Below are 14,618 nucleotides of genomic sequence, written 5' to 3'. Positions count from 1 at the left end.
AGATAAATCAAGGATTAGGGGCACTCCATGAAACTAGCAAGAGGCACATTTAAAACACATCAGAGAAAAATCTTTTTCACTCATTGCACAATTACTATTTCTGTATGTTTCTTATTGGACTATTTTCTTATTTATTTTAATGATATGACTTATTAATAATTTTATTTATGTTCCTTTGTAAACCGCTCCGAACCTTGGAGGATGTGGTGTATAAGAACTTTTAAATAAAAAAAAATTAAGCTCTGGAATTCGTTACCAGAGGATATGATTAAGGCATTTAATGTAGCTGGGTTTAAAAAAGGTTTGGATAAGTTCCTGGACGAAAGTCCCTAAACTGCTATTAATCATTAGGGAATAACCTGCTTGTTGCCAGCATTAGTAGCTTGGGATCTATTTAATGTTTGGATACTTGCCAGATACTCGTGACTTGGATTGACCAGTGTCGGAGGGTTTGATGGACCCTTGGTCTGACCCAGTATGGCATATCTACAGCTCTGACCCTCCTTATCTGAATATGCACTATGTGGTGGATAATTGGAAATTAAATATATGCACATATTTCCTCCACCAGCTGGTTATGCCTCTCGAAATGCACATTGTTTGAGCGGCTAACCGCCTAGTGAATGTTTGGCTACTTAAAGGGCAAAGGGGTCGTTCTAGCTGCCTGACCATGGAACTACGCAGCTTAGATTGTTTTGGAAATTGCCATGAAAAAAAAAAAGCTGCCTGCAGCTCACAGGAAGATACCAAATGAAAATAGGCACTTACTTTGTCTTTGAAACTTGGTACAAAGCCCATGGGATAAAAAGTACCTCCAGATGCCCTCCCCAGTGTGAACAGTTTAAAAATATCCCTCTTGTATGAAACCAGTGAATAGTATGCAATGTATTTTGTGATTCTGTTCTCAGGGATGCTCTCTTTTTTGTGTGCAGGTCATTTTATAAGTTCAAATAGAAGGATTAATAAAGGCTGTAACTATTAATGTACAGAAAAGCCATAATAGTCAATTGAAAAGTAAGAGTGTATGAATTAGAATTTGGAAGCTGTAGTGGTCTGCGTGAGATAAAATTGTGTAGCATTGGAGCCTATTTACCAAGCTGCGCTAACATCAGTAAACAGTGCTTAAAGTCTGCGAAAAATAGCATCAAGGAAAAAGCGCCTGGAATAGGCAATTTACTTATTGGCGCATAAACTTGGCACAATGTAGGTAAGGTAATAAGCAGGGTCATACGCAAAGCAACTCATTACTAAGGAAATTGAATACCGTGGTTTGCATTAAACTTGGCAAGCCACATTATTTGTTGAAAGTTAACTGTCCCTCAAGTGCTTATTGTGTAGTGCCGTCCATGTCTGGTTGTCACCAAGCAGCCCGCGTCTGCAGATCACAGCTACACTGAGGTCAGCCGGGCAACAACCAAACCCATGTCCATGCCCACCCTGCCATGACTCTCTTTACCACGAGACTTGAGATTGCGTTGGGCCAGTCCTACACCTCCAGAAATGAGTCCAGTTCAGCTGAGCGAGTGTGCACTATTCCTCTGGAGATGCCTGACTGCTTGGTGGACTAAATGTAATCTACCACGGTCGCCTGTGAACCAAACCCTGCCGCCACTTAATGCTAACGATGAAGCTTCTCACATTCTCGCCATTCCCAGACGTAGGTTCTCCAAATAGTAAGGTTGACAGCTCCATGCAGCACGTCTAACATTACTGGGTTTCAGAACACCACAGGTGTGTTGGGACTGGAACAGGGCCGGTGCTAGCTTTTTTTGCTGCCCTGTGCGAACAAGTAGTGTGCTGCCCCCCCTGTGACTCATTCATCTCCCTTTAGTAATCTGACACTCCTCCCTATCCTGGTCCACCCCCTCTCCTGTGGAACTCATGGCCAATGCAAGAGTATTAGATGCCCTAGCACCCCCTCCCCCATTCCGGCCCTCTACAAACACACATATACATCTATAATAGCAGATTTTGCATTAACATAACATTCAGAGTACAGCCTTCTGAGGTGAAAATATCCTTACAACAATCTGTATATTATATTTACATGCACTGCTGTGGTGCCAACCAGAAAACCCTGCAAAAATACCCATATGTTATTAGGCCTATTGTAATGCATGTTGAATTTGAGATTGATCCTCAGAAAGCCATGAGAAAACAATTACAATATAGCAAACCTCCCATGCCAAACAGCACTAACTGCTAGCATTCAAACAATAACAATCTTGCCTATGAAAAAGTAACACTGCAAATATAACACCAGCTCATAAAATACCAATATGCCTCCTATTAGGATAACGGATCAAGCGAGACTGCTATACAACCCTACACAAGCTACACACTAGCAGAATACTTCACCTCTGTCACACATGCAAAACACTGACAGACCCTCACCAAATACAGAATAAAGAGACCATAAAGTAGAAATAGAAATGTGCGACAAAAACTGAACTGGACATCGCAAAAAGCCAGACTCTGTTTACAGTGCAGCAATTTAAAAACAGAAACCACCATTCCTCATAAAACATCAAATAATAAAATCAAGAAATATAAAATATCAATCATAAGAATAAAACCATATTAATAACAAAAAGAAATATTTCAAGACAGCTGAAGAATAAACATCCAATATTTAAATTGTTTTTTTAATTTCCCATAAATACTCATCCTCACACACTCATGCTTCCTCTCTCAGATGCACATATTCTCTTCTTGCCCGTGCACACACACACACACACGTGCACACACATATGCTGTCTCACACACACGGGCTTCACCTTTTCTTTTCTTCCAATTCCTCCCCTGGGAGCTCTGGGCCCGTCTCTTCACTTTGGCCTCTATCGGGTCGGGATCACAATGTGGCCTCCACTTCACTTGAGCTGCTGGTGGGATGAGGTCCGCAGGCAGCCCAAAGCCTCTTCTCTACTTAGGCCATTGGCGGATGGATGGGGTTCACTGAGCGGACCATGGCCTCACTACCTCGGCTCTTTCCTTTACTTCTCATCCCCTTACCTCACTACTTTAGCTCTTCCTCCCCTTTCCCTCGCTATCTTTCCTCTTTCCCCCCACTTTTTATCCCCTTCTCTCCCTCCAGAGGCTTTTCCCTCCCTCCCCTTCTCACACTGCCTCAGACCTTCCCCCATTTCTGTCCCTCTAGAGATTCCTCTCCGTCTCACCCCTTACTATCTCAGCTGATTTCCCTCTCACCTTATTTCCTCATTACCTCAGCTTTTTCCCTCTTTTCCCCCTCTCCCTCCTTCCATCCCTTGTTCTTTCCTCCCCCTCCTCACCCAGTCACTCCCAGGCTCTTCCTCCTCCCACTCCAAGTGCTGGGACTCCCTGGAACAGTTTAGTGTCGCGCTTCCCCCTCATCCAACAAGAGCCGGCAGCAGGAGCAGCATCGGAGTGACGTTGTCTCCTACAGTTGCGGAGCCAGTCTCGTGGTAGGAGCTGTGAAATCTCGCTGCTTCTCTCGCAGGACTGACTCCGCAGCAGCAGCAGGAGATGACGTCACTCAAGTGTTGCCGCTGCTCTTGCTGCCAGCTCGCTCAGAGGATGTGCTTTTTATTCCCCTACTTTGCATCAGTCAGGGGTTTGGGAAGCCTCCTATGCGTTCTGCGGCTTTTTCTTCGGCTGCCTGCAGGGTGGTGTCCTCCGGGTGGCCCCGCAGCAATCCACTCCTTTTTGGCCACTGGTGGACCCAGGCCGCCGCCTCTTCAGAGCCACCACCCTGTGCAAGTGCACAGCTTGCACATGGCATTGCGCCGGCCCTGGGCTGGAGACCCCATCGCATCCCTCCAGCTTCTTAAACATGATTACCTCAATAGCTTCTGCTGATGGGATTACCTCCATAGTGCTTCGTTGTAGGAGTGCCTCTAGTGTCCACACTGTTACCTGTTGCAGGCTCTTCCTACCTTCAGTAGGTTCAGGTCCCAGAATCCACATCAGGCATAGAAAAAAACCCGCAGTGCTTCCAAACTATGCCCTTACACTGCCCAGATAGCCGGAAGTAGAACTGTTGATGTAAGCCCCTTGCCATTTGGTTCCAGCGCTCCATAGTTGATTGGTACCCACTTCGCCCTTGTTGATCATGGGCTCCCAGTCCTTGTTGATCATGGGCTCTCGGTGCCCATGATCTGAAAAGAGTTCCCTTTGACAGAATCAAGGTTCTTCACGCTTGGAGGCAGCCTAGAGATATGACGGGAATAGGCTGTCAGTGACATAAGGACCGTTACAAATGGATTGTGGCTTAAGAGAAGACGTTCCTGGAAGTTGAAGTCTATAACGGAGTTAGGGCCCTGCCCAGTTGGTAGCAGATAAGGTGCAGTTAGCCTACCAGAAAGCAAAGGTAGGTGCACAGAGGAAAATGAAAGGGGGACAAGGAGTGATGGAGGTCTAAATGGACAGGAGCCTTGTAGCCAGGCATGGCCAATGAGGGGGGGGGGGTGTTCAGAAAGAAAAACCCCTTTGAAAAGTTGGAAAAGGGCAGCGGGTCAAGGAGCTGCCAGGTGGAACCTGCAAGGGGGCAGAAGCCTGCCAGAGAGGCAGAACAGTCATAGAAGCAAGGGCCAGGCACAGGAGGCCCATGGTGAGCAAGGTGCAGGTGCGCAGTCTTTGTAGGTAGCCTGGAGGGCCTGTGACTTGAAGCTTAGGTTACAGCTCTAAAGGAGTTTTAGGTTATTATGTGGAGTTTTATTTATATCAGCCTGGGTATAAAAACCTCTAGTATTTGCATAGAATACTACTGCCTCGAGGAAGGGACAGTGTTGTTGCATGTAGAGGAACAGGAGTGTCGGATAATAAAATGCATTGCTTTACTGCCTGGCTTTCTGATTGTTTTATGGTGCTCTGATACCAGTCTGGATGAGGCGTGAGAAATATCCTGTTACACCCCTTGGAATAGGAAAGAGAGTTAATGACAACAGTGAAGCAGGAGGTGTTTGGGAGCCTGTGGGCCTATGAAAGAGTCATCTAATGAGATCATCCCCACAGCCCTGGTTGCAACCCCAAAATATGCATTATTTACAAGTCTCAGCTCGGGTGCTAAGGACTGAATTTGCTGTGTACGAAGAAAATGCAAGTGTACAAAAATATGATTAAAAGAAAATCTGGAAATGTGAAATGCCATGTCACAGGGTGGTCCATTGGGCCTCGGGTCCCTCAGCCACGGCTGCTCCACTTTGCGGCCTCATCCACATTCTGCCATGCCCTCCAGCCCTTTTAGACCCGTGCATTGGTTGAGCCTTCCCATCTGGGGCAGGCTGGTTTCTGCACTTGTCAGGTGGACATCCCCTGAATGTGCCTGGTTCCTCTTCTGAACCCACTGTAGGCGCTCTCATCCTGGGATTGTTTCTCCTGAGGTCTCTTCACCAAGTCTTGGCTGCCGGGATTTGGGGTGGGAGAGGGGGAGGGGAGCTTTACATCAGCCGTCTTGGCTGATTTGTAGCCTCTCCAGCCAGAGCTCCTTCTGATCTCCCCTTGTCTGCCTCTCTTCCTGCCTTTATAGGGGGCTGGAGCTCTGTCTTTCCCGCTTCCCCAAACTTGTTCTAGGGACTCCCTTTTTTTTTCTTCCCAGCCAAATATTATTTGCTTTCATTTTCCTCTGCTGTCTGTATCCCTGCCAGCTTTACTGGCTATTGCTGTGGGTAACGCCTATAAGTGCTGTCCCATGTCAACACCAAAGAAAACTGCGCACCCTACAGCTGTGCACGTATGTAATGTGGCTAAATCCGAACAAATTCATCTTGTTTCTAAAAACTACGAACTGTTTGATAACCAGACTAAGAATGAAAAAAATACAGATCCATAGAAAGCTTTCCCTCTTTTCCCCGTTTAGATTGTGATGGAAGCACCTTTTTGTATGCAGTACTTTGGGCTTCAAAGCAAAAATTGCACACAAGGTAGCGGAGGCATCTTATTAGCTGAGACATTCACTGTGACTTATAATTCACTGTCAATATTCCTTTCCCTTCCTGACGTCCTACAACATTAACAGTTCAAGGACTGGCTAATGAAATATAGATCTGATGTGTAATTAACCTACTCACTGCTGGGCTAGTTTAGAAAGAAGTTCAGATTTCAGGGCAATCGAGCAATTGCAATTTTGGTGTTACAGTGAGGCACAGATAGCATTTGGATTCCAGAGGTAATGGAGAACAATGTTTGTGGTGGCTGAAGGTGGAGCTAGCCCTTTGTACATAAGTATTTAAAGTGTGTAGAAAAGGAACGAATATTAAAACTTTTTTTTTTTTTTTTAAACAGGTTGGATCTATGATGTCACAGAAAAATATGATGTTTCCTTCTACATATGTGGTTTGCTGTATATGGTCGGGATAATGTTCTTGCTGCTTAAACCTTGTCTTAAAACAAAGACACAGTCTGGGAAGGACACCACTTAAAACGGACAAGCTTGGTGGACCTGATAAACCTTTGGAGCCTGCTGGATGGGGATACAATATTGTCACGGTCTTCTACAAGGTGACCTTTACTGCACCAGCAAATGGCCATTGCCACAGAAATGATTGGTTTAGTTTAAACCATTTTTAACGTTTTTATTTTGATCTCACTGCATTCAATAAGAACTGTGCCCTTATGGGGCAATTTCCAAACTCTCCACGTTGGGGTTTTTTTACCCATGGATGTTACACCACTTTTCAAAGAGAAAATCTGGGCTGGGCTTTCACTCTGAAACTTGCCATGGGTATTCAGCCATTTGCCCCTGCTTTTTGCCCTGGTATTGCCTCAGCTAAATGCAGCTGGAAGTCCTGGCATTGTGATTATGTACTTTTCACTATATTCAGGAAGGGTAGTTTGCAGACAGCTGGTTTTCGTGCATACATGGGTATTTACCTGAGTGAGTGGCTTCGAAAATTGCCCTCGCCATCTTCAGTAGATTGGTGTCCCCTTCTGAGAAAAGAGTATAGAGCGGGGCATTACCTGATAGCAAAGCAAAGTCGCTTACCTGTAACAGGTGTTCTCTGAAGATGGCACTTCACCAGTCATGCTGGGTGATGTCATCCTGATGGCACTGTTGCAGAGTCTTAAGACCTTGCCAAACTTCCCAGGCATCCATGAGCACATAGTGCCCGGCACAGTTTTGTAATTAAGCTAAGGAGCTCAGCTCTAGAAGGGGAGCTGGAAGGCTTTCCTGACTGTGTCTTCAGAGAACGCCTGCTACATGTAAGGCTTTCTCTAAAGACAAGCAATTCAGCAGTCTCAAGGGTGGGATTCCCTAGCTAATAGTTGTTTGTGGCAAAAAAAAGGGATTGTGATGTCCTTGGAGTGGTCTAGGACTGGGGTAGGCCGGGAGAACAGACCAGGCTGGACTCTGGTCTGCTTTTCACCAGTTTATTTACAAAATTATATAACAGAACAGAAGAAAATGGCTGCTTACCTCAGCAGACTGCCAAGCAAAAGAAAACGTCCAGAACAGACACAGCATTTAATTACAGCTTCCTTCCTCTTCCTGGGGCCTCTCTCTCTCTCTCTCAGGGCCTCACCTTTTTATCCTTTACCTCAGGGAAACACCCCCACCTGTCTGTCTTGAGTTGGACCGGGCCAGATAGCTGGAGCCGGTCCCTAAAGGCAGCCTGAGGCTTTCTGTTATGTACTCTATCACAGGATACAAAATCCACAACCTGCCAATAGGTCAAAATCTGCTTTTGGCAGGTTAATAAACTCTCTTTGATTTTATGTTTTTGAAACAGCTCATAAAAATGAGCCCTAAAGGAACCTGAACAATAGACTGCACAAACTGCTGCCATTACGTAAAGAATAACGGGATACAAGCATGCGGCCCAAACCCTAGCCGGCAGCCTTGCGTATTTCTTCAGTAGAGGTTGGCCTGAGATGGGCCACTGACACAGCAGGCCTCTGACAGTATGAGCATTGATTATACCCCTCTGAGGTGAAACCTGCTCGGTGTGTAAGTGAAGGATATGCAGTCTGCTATCCATTTCAGGTCTCTTGGACATAGCAATCCCATTCCCAAATTTGCTTCAGCGAAAAGAGAAAAAAACTGAGAGGACTTTCTTGCAGCCTTGGCATGTAGCCTTGGGAAAAATATTGTTAGAATGATAAACTGATTAAAGTGGAAGTCCAGCGCTACCTTACACAGAAAGGATGCATATGGAGCACCACTCTATTATAATGAAACCTAGTTATCAGGAGGTCAGTACAAAACAAAATGCTGAGCAGGTAAGATAAATGCAAATTTTAGCTGGTTCTCTTCAGGTGAATTTTCAGCTAAATACCTAGTCAGTCATATTCAGCTGAAAACTCATCCAAATTGAGCTGGTCAAAATTTAACTGGCTAGATATAATGCGGCTAGGTTCCTTTCAACTAAACTTATACCGTTAGTGCTGAAAATCAGCATTTTCAAAAAGTACAGCACGCACATGTTATAAGATTCCAGGTCGGTGCGCACAAGGGGGGGTATAATTTAGCAAATATGTGTGGCGACGCATCAGGGTCTTCCCCAGCACCCTCCTAGTCCACTCCAATTAAAAAGCAGACTGGGAGGGAATTTCCCAATCCCTACCCTAACCTCCCTTGCCCTATCCTACCCTCCCCCGAGCCCGCTCCCCTCCCCCCCATTTTTAAAACTAACCGTTTGTTCCTGCAAAGGAGCAGGAGCAAGTTGCGCACGCCGGCCCAGCAGCAAATGGCCACTGTACCGGGTGCCTCTAGCCCCACCCAGAAAACGCTTGCCCCAGCATGCCCCTTCACGAAAGCCCGCACTTATGCACGCACTGGCCTTTACGCGCGTGGGCCTTTGTAAAATCCGCCCTTAATTGTCTAAATCCCCCCCCCCCCCTTTTTTTTTTTTCCAAAAAGGACTGGTTTTCCTAATTTTCCTTCCCTTTTTGCCTGAATTAAATTGTCATGTGGTAGTAGGCTCCCTGCAGGATCCCTCTTCCTCCCCCCATCTATTGAGTCCCCATAAGAAAACCCACCCCACCCCAGCTCCTAGAAGCCCTAAAAAGAACCTTAATGGGGGCCAGCGGGAGGATTCGAAATTCTCTCCTGCTGGCTCAGCATTCTTGGCTGCTCTGAAAACCAACACTGGAGAGAAAAGACTTTGCTATGCTCCGATCCAGGGATCATTTGTAGGGATCCATTTGGCAACAGCTTGCCTGCCAGAACATTTATCCTTTCCTGCCAGTAATGTGGGATGCCCTTATTGGGACAGTCCAAGGTCATAATTTGACGACATCTTGACACGGGAGGAGAGAATTTTCTGTCTGAACTAGGGCACTTTGGCTACCTGGTTTCTGAAAAACTTTTAAGAGTGCGATAAATTGGGCTTAACTCCAGAAGGTTGATATAGAGTCTCTTTTCCTGGAGCGACAAGGGGCTTTGGGTGTGGGACCCATCCGGATGGTCACCCAAACTAGCGTTGGAAGCATTTGTGATTAGGAGTATTGGATGAGGATGACTTTGGAAGTATATACCCCCTCATCAAATTGGAATGGGAATGCAGTAAGGACATGGTGTCCCTGAACGTTTCTGGTACGCTGCTAAATTTCTGAACGCCCTGCATGCCTTGATTCTACTGGGACTTTAAGGTCCAATGGGCATGTCTCATATGAGGGCACCTATAGGGCCTGATTTTTAAAAGCGTTTATACACTTAAAATTGGGTTTTACACGTGCAAGTGCGCTTTATTCGAGTAAGTGGGCTTTTGAAAATTGCTACAATATGTGCCACTGAATTGTCCATAGGATTTGCCCGTGTAAGTGCACTTTATGCACATAAATGGCTTTTTAAAATTGCTACGATAGTAAGTTACATTTACATGTGTCACTCCTTTTAGAATTACCTCCATACTGTTGAAGCCATGAGGCCCAATGTCCTGAAAATATTCCTTGCTGATATCTGCTGATTCCACTCTACTTTCTCTACTTCAGGGATGTTCTGTTGGCAGGGAGGAGAGCCAAGCTCAAGTCATGTTTAGAGGAGCCCCTACATCTCCAGTTGAGGTGCTGGACTCATGTTGGACATAGGTTAGTTAATGGTGAATCCCAGTACCTCCAGCACTCTAATGGTGTTCGGCATGATCAGTTTGCCTCTACCTAAGAAGTGCCCTTGATCAGACACTTGAGGGCTGGGGGGAGCAACAGGTAGGAATGAGCAGCTAGGATTTTTAAAATGGTGACATGAAACGAAACAAAACGAAATGGCAAGCATTTCTTTTTTTTTTTTTCTTTCATTCTAAAATTAAAAAAAAAAAGCATACTATATCCTTAATATGTATACACTTCCTTCAAATCCAGATAGCCAATCTTGGGCTGCTGTCCCATTCAGTACTTTTTTAAGGCCCTTACTGTAGCATGGGTCAGAAATCTCCTGTCTTTTAGGAACCAGGAAATACCTTGCCACCCCCTTGATTGAATACGTTAAATTGCTTTGGCCTCCAAGGAGGAGGAGATCGCTAACCTCGGTAATAACTACAACTTAAAAACCAATGCAAAACCCAACTAGACGTTAAGAGAAAGTGAAAAGCCTCATTGAGGAATGCTAGAAAGGAGAAAAACATGGTAAGAAAATGAGAACTCAGCATTTTTATTTTTTTTTTTAAGAATAGAATTTTGAAAAGAATTCGGCAAATGAAATGTGTCTAATGTTCACTTTGAAAATGAACTGAGGTGCACTATGTACTCACGGGTGCATGTGAACTACCGTGCATCCTCAAGAGAACCTTAGGACTTTTCCGAGCAAGCTGAAGTGCTTGTCTGAAGAGAAATGCCTGATATAAAGTACATGCAAAATTTTCCTGAAACTAATAACAAAGATAATATATATTGATAATTTTAAGGCCTAATTTATTAAAGACTTTCTTCCATTTTGTGTCGATGGGAAAAACCTTTTGTAAATCAGGCACATGCTTTATGTGGCAGCAATATACCAACTTGTGCCATTCGATTCTCTGATTTCAGTTTGCCAAATAAAGCAATCCATTTGAGCAATATTTCTGTTAAAGGTCATTGCTTTGTGGTCTTTAATCGTCATTTACTTATGACTTTAGTCGCAATCTGAGATCGATAATGCCCAGAGGGTGTTTCGGAATCTGTTTTTCCTGCATGGCAGAGTTATGCATAGATCCGTTTGCGTAACCCTTGACTAGTCATTTATTTATTTAAATCTTTGGGAAGTCCCAGCTGGGATCAAGTGCCTGCTGAGAGAGAGAGTTTCAGTCATTGAGTAAGAGTTGACATCTAGTGGATAAGGGTCCACGTTAGCTGCAGGGCTGGTGCAGCAGCATTTGGGGCCCTAGGCAAATCTTCACTCATACTCCCCCTCTTCCAAATTGCCTATTGGTGGTAGCTCAAACGTGGTGCTCCCTCTTGCCAATGTTAGTGGCTCAAGCACAGCACCCCTCTGAGTCTTGCGCTGGCAGGATTTTGCCACCACCCATCACCACTACCACCAAATTTTGTCACTCTCTAGGCAACCACTGAGTTTTCCTAATGGAAGCACCGGTCCTGGTTAGCTGACTTCTGGAAGGAGCCATACTTCTTGGCTCTCGAGCGAGTGCTGTTGCTGCAATGGCTGGGCTGAACTGGGGGGAAGGAGGAAAAAGATGGGTCTACATAGGTAAATCCTTTAGAGAAGGGGAGAGAATATGAGGTTGTTATAGATTATCTACTTGAAGCAATTGCCATGAGCAGTTTATCTGATTCAGCCATATACTATGAGCCAAGAGCAGAAAAGCCCACAATGACTACAGCTGCGTCCATACAATGCGGAGGCCAATTTGTAAAGGGATCTAGCTGGCTAACTAAAGAGTTGGCTGGATGACCTTATGGATGAAAATTCCTTGCATCAAAAAATGAACATTTTTGAAGGAAGTTGTTGGACTAGGATAAGAACTTAGCCAGTTGGTGCTGATTTCAGCATTACCTGGCTAAGTTTAGGAGCCGAACTCTGAGTGCCATATCGCTGGCTTAAATCTAGCCAGCTTGGTTGCAGCTGAAAATAATCGTGACTTAGCTGCCTAAGTTGGGCATGCAGTGCCTGTTTGAAAATCTACTCTCTGTAAACATAGACCAGTGTTATCTGACCTTTTTATTATTCAGTGAACCACTTTAGCACAAAGTCAAGTCGCAAAAAGTTTTATAAAGTAGAAAATCTGCTCTAGCATTTCAGCAGAATTTTTCCCTTTGAAAATTATGATAAATGCCCCATAAAGTTTTAGATTGCTGTGTTCAATATTCTGGGTTGGAAGAGTCACATGGACAGGCCTCAGACCCAAATGTGGTCTCTTGGCTTGTACTTTTGTAACAGCCAGGTAGAAATGTCATGGGAGAATTTTGGTTGTAGTTTTGTTGATTTTTGCATCTTCCTAGTCTAACAATTAGGCTTAAAATGATGATTATGGAACTTCTGTGCAATTTAGTATAGTCTCTTGATAACTGTACCTTTTTGAAGATTCTGATTCCTGGAATAGACCTTAGAATGAGATTTCTACTATTTCTGACTTTCCTTTTCAAGGGATTGAGAATGATTACTTTTCATCAGAGATAAAAAAAATCAAGTACGAGAATGTTCCAGAAGTACAATGGGATTGCTATCAAATAAAATATAAAAAATTGTTTGTTTTTTTTAATAAACATTTTCTTGAAATGAATATACCTGATTTTGTTTTAAAGGTTAGTATTGCTTGGCGATTGGATGAAACTGATAGAAACTACATGAGGGCTTCTCAGAATAAAAGTTGCATGGAGCTCACTAATCTATTTCCATTGACATTTAGAGATAACTACAGATGACAATTGTGTGGCAAATGTTGTCTTTGTGTAATGGCACATGATATAAAAATTACTTTTTTAAGGTGTTGATAAGAATGTATCTTTATTGTATGACTATGTGTGATGTAGAGCATGAAGAAGATAAATATTTGAAATTTTGAACTATTTTAATGTTTGGGGTTTTTTTATAATATTAAATGAATATTAAACAAAAGAGAAATCATTCGCTAAAATGTCCAAAATCACTGGGTTACTTCGCCCACTGTGGTCCTTCTCTGACCTAGAAGGATTCTAGCAGACCTTCAGAATCTCAGCCTCCGGATCCAGGGAAAGGTCATCTCCGGGAGTAAACCAGGATGCACTCAAATAAAATAACTCACAATTAGAAAAAAATCTTCTTAAATAAAATCTCTGGTCTAAAGTTGAGGTGGACCCTTAACAAGCAGATAATGCATGGAAAAGATTTTCCTTCAAAAATATCCTCAGTGAGAAAGTAGGCCTTACTATAAGGAAAACCCTCCAAGAGCTCTGCGTTCTCCAAAACCCAAATTCAAATGTTTTCTCCTAGCCCCCACTTATAGGAAAAAGGTCAGGTCATCTCAGCCTCTAGGGGAGGTGCTGATAGTAAGATTTGCATTACTGGGGCAGACCAAAGGTCCATCAAGCTGTATCCTGGTTCCAAAGTGGTCAATGCAGATCACAAGTATTTGGCAGGTGAATCTCCCAAAGTCCACCTTAATAATGGTTTATGGACTTTCTTCCAGGAACTGGTCCAAACCTTTTTTTTAAACCCAGCTACACTAACAGCTTTTCACATCCTCTGGCAACAAATTCCGGAGTTTAATTATGCATTAAGTAAAACATATTTTCTCCTATTTGACCTTAAATATAATCACTTAGTAACTTAATTGAATGTTTCCTAGTTTTAGTACTTTTTTAAAGGAGTAAACAACGGATTCACGTTTGCTGTTCCACTCCACTCATTATTTTATAAACATTTATCATATCTCCCTCAGCTGTTTCTTCTCCAAGTTAAACAGCACTAACCTAATTAGCCTTTCCTCATAGATGAATTGTTCCATCCCATTTTGGTCATCTTTCTCTGTACCTTTCTAATTATGCCTATATCTTTTTTGAGATGCAGTGACCAGAAATGTATACTATACTCATAGGGGCAGATTTTATAAATCTGCGCACACGCGTACTTTTGTTCGCGCACCAGGCGCGAACAAGAGTACGCGGGATTTCAATAGATAAGCGCGTATCCATTAAAATCCGGGGGTAGGCGCGCGCAAGGCTGCCCAAAATTGGCAGCCTGTGCGCGTGGAGCCGCGCAGATGCCTCTGTTCCCTCCGAGGCCGCTCCGAAATCGGAGCGGCCTCGGAGGGAACTTTCCTTCGCCCTCCCCTCACCTTCCCCCCCCTAACCCCCCCCCAGCCCTATCTCAACCCCCCCACCTCTCTATGCTGGAAGCAGGCATAACTTTGTGCGCGCCGGGCAGCTGTCGCACTCCATGTTCCGGTCCGGGGTCTGGTCCGGAGGCCGCGGCCATGCCCCCGGAACGCCCCCGGGCTGAAACCACGCCCACGGCACCGCCCCCGGATGACGCGCTGAACGCGTCATGCCCCCTCGACACCGTCCCCCGATGACGCGTGGATCGTGACATGCCCCCCGAAACCCCCCCCCCCCCAGGAAAGCCCTGGGACTTGCGCGTGTCCCGGGGCTTTGCGCGCGCCAGAAGCCTATGCAACATAGGCTCGGCGTGCGCAGGGGGTGTTTGGGCCAGGCTTTCGGGGGGTACACATGTACCTCTTTGAAAATCTGGCCCAAAGTGCAGTCACACCATGGAGCAATACAGAGACATTAAG

At 44.6% G+C, this 14,618-nt stretch overlaps 1 protein-coding gene across 1 annotated transcript in view; it reads left to right on the top strand.

Annotated features, from left to right (window-relative positions):
* The window catches only part of SLC16A14 (solute carrier family 16 member 14), a 77,687-nt gene extending 64,772 nt beyond the window's left edge, over positions 1-12,915 (top strand). Inside the window, exon 5 of the mRNA XM_029616035.1 lies at positions 6,262-12,915. Coding sequence (XP_029471895.1) covers positions 6,262-6,398 — 137 coding nt within the window. The 3' untranslated portion in view covers positions 6,399-12,915. The remainder of the gene's footprint in view (positions 1-6,261) is intronic.
* Positions 12,916-14,618: the final 1,703 nt, after the last annotated feature.

This window comes from Rhinatrema bivittatum, chromosome 9, assembly GCF_901001135.1.
Source record: "Rhinatrema bivittatum chromosome 9, aRhiBiv1.1, whole genome shotgun sequence".
Classification (NCBI taxonomy): Eukaryota; Metazoa; Chordata; class Amphibia; order Gymnophiona; family Rhinatrematidae; genus Rhinatrema; species Rhinatrema bivittatum.
Note: the sequence above shows the minus strand (reverse complement) of the source record. Positions and strands in the feature narration are given on the sequence as shown.